This window comes from Syngnathus floridae, chromosome 22 (assembly GCF_059516105.1).
Source record: "Syngnathus floridae isolate MCC-2025c chromosome 22, RoL_Sflo_1.0, whole genome shotgun sequence".
Classification (NCBI taxonomy): Eukaryota; Metazoa; Chordata; class Actinopteri; order Syngnathiformes; family Syngnathidae; genus Syngnathus; species Syngnathus floridae.
The window spans coordinates 3,590,037-3,596,973 of record NC_142434.1 but is presented as its reverse complement, the minus strand read 5'-3'; the positions used below and the strand labels follow the sequence as shown (position 1 = coordinate 3,596,973).

Below are 6,937 nucleotides of genomic sequence, written 5' to 3'. Positions count from 1 at the left end.
AAAAATGTTCTTTTTTTTCCTCAACAGAAGCTTGAAAATATACACAACTGCTAGTGTCAATCATAAATGTGTGTATTTTCCTAAAGACAGAATATTATTTAATCTCATTCTGTTTTGTTTTTTTTAAATCAATAATTGACTCATGATACATAAATAAAGATATGAAACCACAAAAATAAGGTCACTGAATTTTTGGTGATTTAATTGAACTAAGTTGTATTTTATTATTCCCCATTAAAAGATCTAAAAATATAAAATAAATTATACTTCATTTGATTTTGCACAAGTGCACTCTAAAACGTGCGCTTAGTGTTTTGAGTGCCCTTGCCGTTAATTTGATGTAAATACCGGTGAAATCCATTACGAAGAACAAACTGTGTACATTACTGACTCCTGTCTCCATAGCAACACCGAATAACGTTGAAAAAGTTTATGGGATTCCTGAGTGGCTATAAAGTCTTTTGTTTAAATAAATTTGTGCTGAAATATTTTTCTTCAAATTTGACCTATTTAGATAGTGGACCTCAGTAGCAATATCTTAAATGTCATTTTTTAAACCTTAAATTTGAGGACTTCCAAAAATTTGCCACACAGAAATGATAATGATGACGTGACACAAAAGGTTCAGCTGTAAATCTTACACAGATTTTTATTGTTCTTATACTTGGGTAAAGTTAATGGCAAGTACACTTTTCCCCCTCCTTTTTCCAATCTCAGCATACACATACAGAAACCTTCTTTCAACATACTCATTCCAACTACCACAATCCAACATTTTCTTAAATAGCTTTCTTTTCATTTCCAAACAATCTATTCTCTTCAGCAACATTCTCTTCTTCATCCTTCTTATAACACGTTCTGTAATTCCGTACAACTTCCATTCCGTGAAAGATGCTACACTGAAAAGTCTCCTTCGAAATTTCTAAACCATCTGTGGCTCAGTTCGAAAATCAGTTTCAGAACATCCCCGACTTTTGATTTCAGATTTAAATAACGCCTGATGCAAAAAAATAAAATAAAATACAACAACCACATCCTGGTATTTTCGGGTTCAAGGAATGTATAGAAATAAGACGTATAGTTCACTCGTAACTTTTACGTGGTACATCTTAATTTATCTTCCTGTCTTACCTAAAACACATGCGCCACCTAAAAGCTAAAACAGTGCTCCTTTTAATATAGCTAAAAAAAATACCACATAAGAATATAAAAAAAATGTAAAACTACATCCCTCTTCTTATGCAGGAAAAAAAAACGCTTAAATATCATATTAACGGTAAACATTCTTCCCTTTCTTTTTGTCTTTGGCAGGGTTTCCCAAACTTCCCAAAATTGACAATTATATGGCAGAATAATAATTGGATGTGGGAAACGGAAACCCTAGTCTTTGGGATGGACTTAAAAAAAGAGGGGTCAGGTAAACAGCTGCCAAAGTGGACAGAAACAAAGAACACTGTTGTGAAGGTACACACGCACATAAATATACAAGACCCACGTTTTCCCGTGTTTATGTACAAATAAGAGTCTTTTTTTTTCCTTCTTCCACTTTATACCATGGTCTCTTTTCTCTTCCCTAATGAATAAAGGGACCTCTTGTCCTTTTTGGTCTTGTGAGACGCAGGCGGGGAAATAGGGGACGATGACGTGGAAGAGGAAGGGGAATCTGAGGGGGAAGGGCTGGTGGTGCCACACGGTGAGCTAGGTGCGGACTGGGTGGTGCGCTGTGGGAAGTTCTCGTCCGTCTCCTCCATGTGGACAATGGCGGAGACGGAGGATGGGCGCCGTTTGGGTCGAACGTCCATTGTCGCCGGGGAAGCGGGGTCACCGTGGGGTCGGTGGACAGAGATGGCGCTGCGCAGGCAGTTCAGCCACTGCTGCTTGTGGAAGACATCATTGACCTGGAGCGTGTGCGACTGCGCCTGGCTTGGGTCTTGGGCACGAACCCGGAAAATATTCTTGGCTGTAATGGAAAATTTAAAAAAAATATATCACGACTGGTCCAGATTACACAATGCCGGGATATCTCTGGTAACACGAGCCTCACCTTTGTCAGCGTTACTGAAGGCACCTCTGAACGAACCACCCATCCTGACATCACCATCCTGCAGGTCGTCCAACACCAGGTCCTGCACGGGAATGGGCTGCCGGTACACTTGAAAACATTGCCGCTCGTTTCGGATGACTGAGCGGGTCAGGACTAGCAGCTCGGTAAACAGGAACACATGCAGCTTCTGCCAAAGAGACAATGAAAGAGTCAGGCTTGGGTACTTCCTCAGTTTCTTGGTGTCGTTAAACAGTAACTATCCATTTCCTTTATTGGTCACCTCTAGAGTATGAGACTTGTGAAAATGAGACATAATGCTACCTCTACTTCCTCAAAGTGAGTAGACTCATTTTCCCTGATTGAGTGGGGGGTCTGGCTGCTTCTGATAAGATAGGTCAGGTCGTGTACTTTGCTCACCGTGCCGCTCTTGTTGCGAAGCTCCCCGTGACACAGCAGACTTTTGCACTGTTCAAGACGGGGATCTTTCTGCCTGTCATCCAAATACTCCAGCTTGTCGATGTAGTACAAGCACTCGGACTCGCCCTTCTTCATGTTGATGTCTGATAGCACCCCTTGGATGATGGTGATCTAAAAACAAGGCATGACTTAATTTCAAGTTTTCTAATGGGTGTTAAAAAAAGATTTTAGGGTTGGTACTTACTGCTTTTTCCAAGCTGGTGACATCCGGGTGTTCAGGCGGAGTGTGTCTTAGGATCTCTTTGAGCAGCAGAGGGTACTTGACCAGGCGGGAGCGTGGGATGTCCAGGAAGCTCCAGAGATCTAGCTTCCGGCTAAATGGCGACTCTAGGCAGCGCTGCAGAAAGTCTTGAACCCGCCTGTCTTGTTTCTTCTGGTCCAGCAGGGCCTTGGCAGCCAGCTGGTTGCTGCAATAGTCTTTGTAAGCATCTAGCTTGGGCAGCTACACAAAGAAGAAAATTCTTTAATTACCTCGCCCTAAAAGCATTCTTTTGCCGATAGTTCATTTGAGATGAATCTTACCCAATTTACAACAATCTGACCGATCTGGCCCACGGTTCCGTTGGAGCCTGTTGCTTTGGAAAGCTGGGCCAGCAAGTCCTCATGCAGAGGGATGTAGGCATCCAGGTTGCCGAAAATATGCGAGAGTTCCTCTTCTGACATTATGGAGAGCTTCAGCATTGGGTCATGATACGCCTGTGTGGAAGAAGGAAATTGTTAAATAAATCTCGACGAAACCAGGTTGGGAGGATGCTAAAAATAGCTTTTAAAGACAACAGTAGACACAGAAAAGATAGAGTGGAGGATAAATTCCTGGCTTTTTATAGTCCCTGGCTTGATTGCATAGAGGGCCTGCCAGACTTTGATTTAATCTGTTTGCTTTTTGAGTACAAACCTTGCGTGCAAGTTGGAGGTCCTCAATCAGGTCTTGTTCTCCACGAGACAGCTCAAATATGGCCTGAGGTAGAAGAGGAAGGGGTGGGGGAAGGTAGAGGTACACATAAATCAGGTTGCTTTTTACATTGGGGACAACCCAATACCCCTTTCGATTTAAAGCCAGACTCGTGCCGGGTGCCAAACGACTGAAGTCTAAGTCTTTCTGGCTGCCGTTTGTATTTTAAAAGTGCACAACGTTTATAGCTCCTGACAGTTCGGAAAGATGTCAGACATACAGTAAGTAGGGAGGTAGCTTGCCTCGTTGGCTTGTCAGTTCTGTGTGAAGTCACACAGAGTGGGAAACAAGCCCTGTGAGGGCTTTTATTCCCATTTCGACTATTTGGCTTGTGTCAAACTGCATTCTGCAGGGTTATGTGAAAGTAGTCTGGACGTACGGTATCGTCTGGATCTCGGAACTACACAGGCTTCATTCTTTCAGTCTGAAGAGATTCTCACCTCCTGCCTCTTGATCTCTTTGGTGGTTAAGGTTTCCTTCTGGTGAACGTCAAGCGTCTCAGACCACAGTGTGCTGTTTCTCCTTTTTGGTGGAGTGGGGGCCGCTGCCTTGCTGCAAGGCTTCTGGGGCATGGCCGGCGACTTGCCATCGCTCCGGAAGGAGGCCTACGGATGGAAAAAGGCCCCGGAATCAGACACTGTGATGTTGTCCTCTTTGACGTTCGGCGGAAAGAAGAGTCACAAGACTCTCACCTGGATGGTTTGGCCGAAGCGCCGGACGGCCCCATTCTTCACCGGAGAGATGAGGTTAGCTAACGACGTCACCCTGCCGAGAGGACGGACACGCTTGTTGCTGGGTTCCTGGATCAGAAAGACAAATGAAGGAGGGAGAAGTTAGCCAAGGAGGGAACAAATCATTTGGTTATGCCAACTGTGAGACCTCAGCACCGAGTTCCTTGTGACTTCCTTGTGATCAAATCCATTGAGTCAGGTTATAAATCCTTTTTATTGACTCCACTTCCAGGCTTTGGAGCCAGGAAATAGGGGGAGTTGGGAGATTGTGCTCACAGTGCAGACAGAAATATTGTCTGATTATGGTTAGACAATCTGGAGACCAAAGTGCCTTCACCAGCTGTTGGCTCCATCATGTGAGAGGCAGGCGGCTGGGCCACACTGCACAAAGACCCCCTCTGAGTGCTGATCTGGTCGGAAAGGGGGTCTGGAGGAATGCCAAGAATGCACGAGACTCCGTTCTCAGCTGTTCGCTGTACATCCCCCCCCCCTGTGCACGCTCCGCGACTATCTGCTTGACAACAAGACCTCTTAAAAATAAATCTGTCGTTGATAAATGCTTCCTGTTGACTTGCTGCTCTTTAACTTCCTTTTCCAGACAGACAGGCGAAGCAGTGTTTCAGGTTTGGTGGCTGTAACATGAAACAGAGCAGCGGCAAGTCTGGGAAAGAGGTCTTCATCGTAAACCCAGCTTGAGTGTTTACATTGCACGGTGGGGGATGGGGGATGCAGTTGTGTTCACAGTGCTTCTACAAGTTGACACAGGTTTTTGAATAGGGCTCGCGTGAGAGTAGATCTCCACCCGAGGCAGGTAACCAACCCCCCTACCCTCGAGAGTTCGAAGAAAGCTGCCAACAACACAGTGCAGTAATCAAGAAGTTGAAATAATGCTTTCAGACGATAGAAGGGACGATTCGCTTTGGATCAGCAAAATTCAGGAAACCACCGAGGCACAGCTGTGGAACCAATCCACACGCTCTGGTGCGCCCTTTGAGCTGTGGTTGACTGGGGTCTGAAGACACTGAACCGCAGCTTTATTAAGCCCTCTAGCGGTCGGTCTGGTACTTGGTTGCCACATGGCAGATGGACTTGTTTGTGACCTATTATTGTCTGTGCAGAAGAAAACTAAACACCAAAGGATGCCCTTCCTGTTTTTTAAGAAGACTAGCACAAAACAGCCAATAATGAAACAGACCCATTTGCAGAACTCTATAACTTTTGTCAATGGGAAAAAAAAAAAGAATAACGTGGCATAATCTCCGTCCAAACCCAATATTACAACCTCCCTTCGAGGAGGCGTTTGGGTTTCTTTGATCTATACTTAAATGTGCAGCGTGCTGAAAACTCCAGATGGTGTGCCTTTGCCTTTTACAGAAAAGTGCTGAGAACCAGAACCAGACCTCAAATGACAGAGCCAAGGTCATCAATAAGTCACATGCGAAAGTCTGGGAACTCGCTTGTGGAGAATCATCTGCAGACTTTATAGAACCTCAGCACTTTTACTGTCGGTGTAACCACATGTTGGTGAAGCTCCTTCCCAAAGACTACTAAAGGCACAATATACATTTCTGCAGTCGAGAAACCAGTCCTGCATTGATCAACAGGATCATCAAGTGAATATTTCTAAATTACCAAACCATAAAGATTGTTTATGATACTTTGAAACTGCTGATTGCTCCGTATCCTACCAACCCCCCCGCTGGGACAAATATTTATAAAAGCTCAGCTAATACACAAAATTTAACAAGTGCAGTTGTTAGATGATTGTCTTAACAGTCCAGAATCAAATGAACAATATAAAAGCAATATCCAACTCACCTCTAACTCCTTGTGGGCTTGGTTCTGGTTGTCTATCACTTGCAGAGTCCGTTTGATAGGCACCAAGCTTCCCAGTTCATCGTAAGCCACCATAGCTTTCAGTAAAAACGCGATATCCCTTTTTTTTTTTTTAATCCTTTTTTTAATTGGGCTCCAAGTAATCCACCGAGAGAGAAAAAAAGGATAAGTTAAATAAATATATAAAATATCTTCAAATTTAGATTCGCTCTTATCCCCGAGTGGGACTGAGCTTTTTAGTGAAGCTCAACCTCACATGCACTCTAAACTTTCGTCTGCTCCAGACAGAGGGTGGGAGGGCTTTATAGCTTACCAGGAGACATGGGGAGGAGGCGGGCTCAAAGTTTGCTGGGACGTGAGAGGACACCACCAGCACGCTATGTTGTTCCATACACTCAGGACTAAAACAGTAGTGAGAAAAAGTGAGATCCCGAGTAAAGTTTACAGCTAAACAGAGTTTCAATGCTGGTTTTGGTTGAACCCTGTACAAAATCATAAGATTAGCTCAAGAGGTCAGATACTTAAGGTCATTGATAGCAATTGGTGAAGACTATTAATCTGATTAAAGTGGTGCTGCATAGGACATATTATTGGAAAGAATGTTTTTGACTTCTTTGAATTGAAGCTTCAAATTTCATGTTAACTGACTGCAATAGAGCAAATATTTCCGTTGAAACCAAGAATGATCATCATTTTGTGCTTGGGACTCAATCAAGTCTGTGTTTGAACCTAAACAGTCCTCTCATCAATCTCATCCAGCTAACTGGGGGAGGCACCATTTGAATATCAATAGCAAGGGGTGCCTTCAGCCATTTTTTTTTTTAACTGAAACCTGGATATTGAAGATCAATAAGGGGGTTGGGTGTGACTATCACCCATTTAATTAGTCTATTTCTT

The 6,937-nt window shown here is 43.7% G+C and overlaps 1 protein-coding gene across 1 annotated transcript; it reads right to left on the bottom strand.

The window, feature by feature from the left end:
• Window positions 1–623: 623 nt before the first annotated feature.
• On the bottom strand, window positions 624–6,331 carry net1 (neuroepithelial cell transforming 1). The gene is made up of 9 exons (XM_088367130.1): window positions 6,023–6,331; window positions 4,166–4,273; window positions 3,914–4,078; window positions 3,417–3,479; window positions 3,044–3,217; window positions 2,706–2,963; window positions 2,462–2,632; window positions 2,045–2,231; window positions 624–1,960 (listed from the first exon to the last, which is right to left on the bottom strand). Exons 1-9 carry the CDS (start codon window positions 6,113–6,115, stop codon window positions 1,548–1,550), a joined length of 1,632 nt encoding a protein of 543 aa, XP_088223256.1. The 5' UTR covers window positions 6,116–6,331; the 3' UTR covers window positions 624–1,547.
• Between the last annotated feature and the right edge of the window lie 606 nt (window positions 6,332–6,937).

Excerpts from the sequence above, each read along its gene's own strand:
- net1 (XM_088367130.1), bottom strand. The coding sequence starts at position 6,115 with ATGGTGGCTTACGATGAACTGGGAAGCTTGGTGCCTATCAAACGGACT. Across the intron at positions 4,079-4,165 it reads GCTTCGGCCAAACCATCCAG|GCCTCCTTCCGGAGCGATGG; the intron begins GTGAGAGTCTTG and ends TTCCATCCGTAG. Across the intron at positions 3,480-3,913 it reads AAGAGATCAAGAGGCAGGAG|GCCATATTTGAGCTGTCTCG; the intron begins GTGAGAATCTCT and ends CTTCTACCTCAG.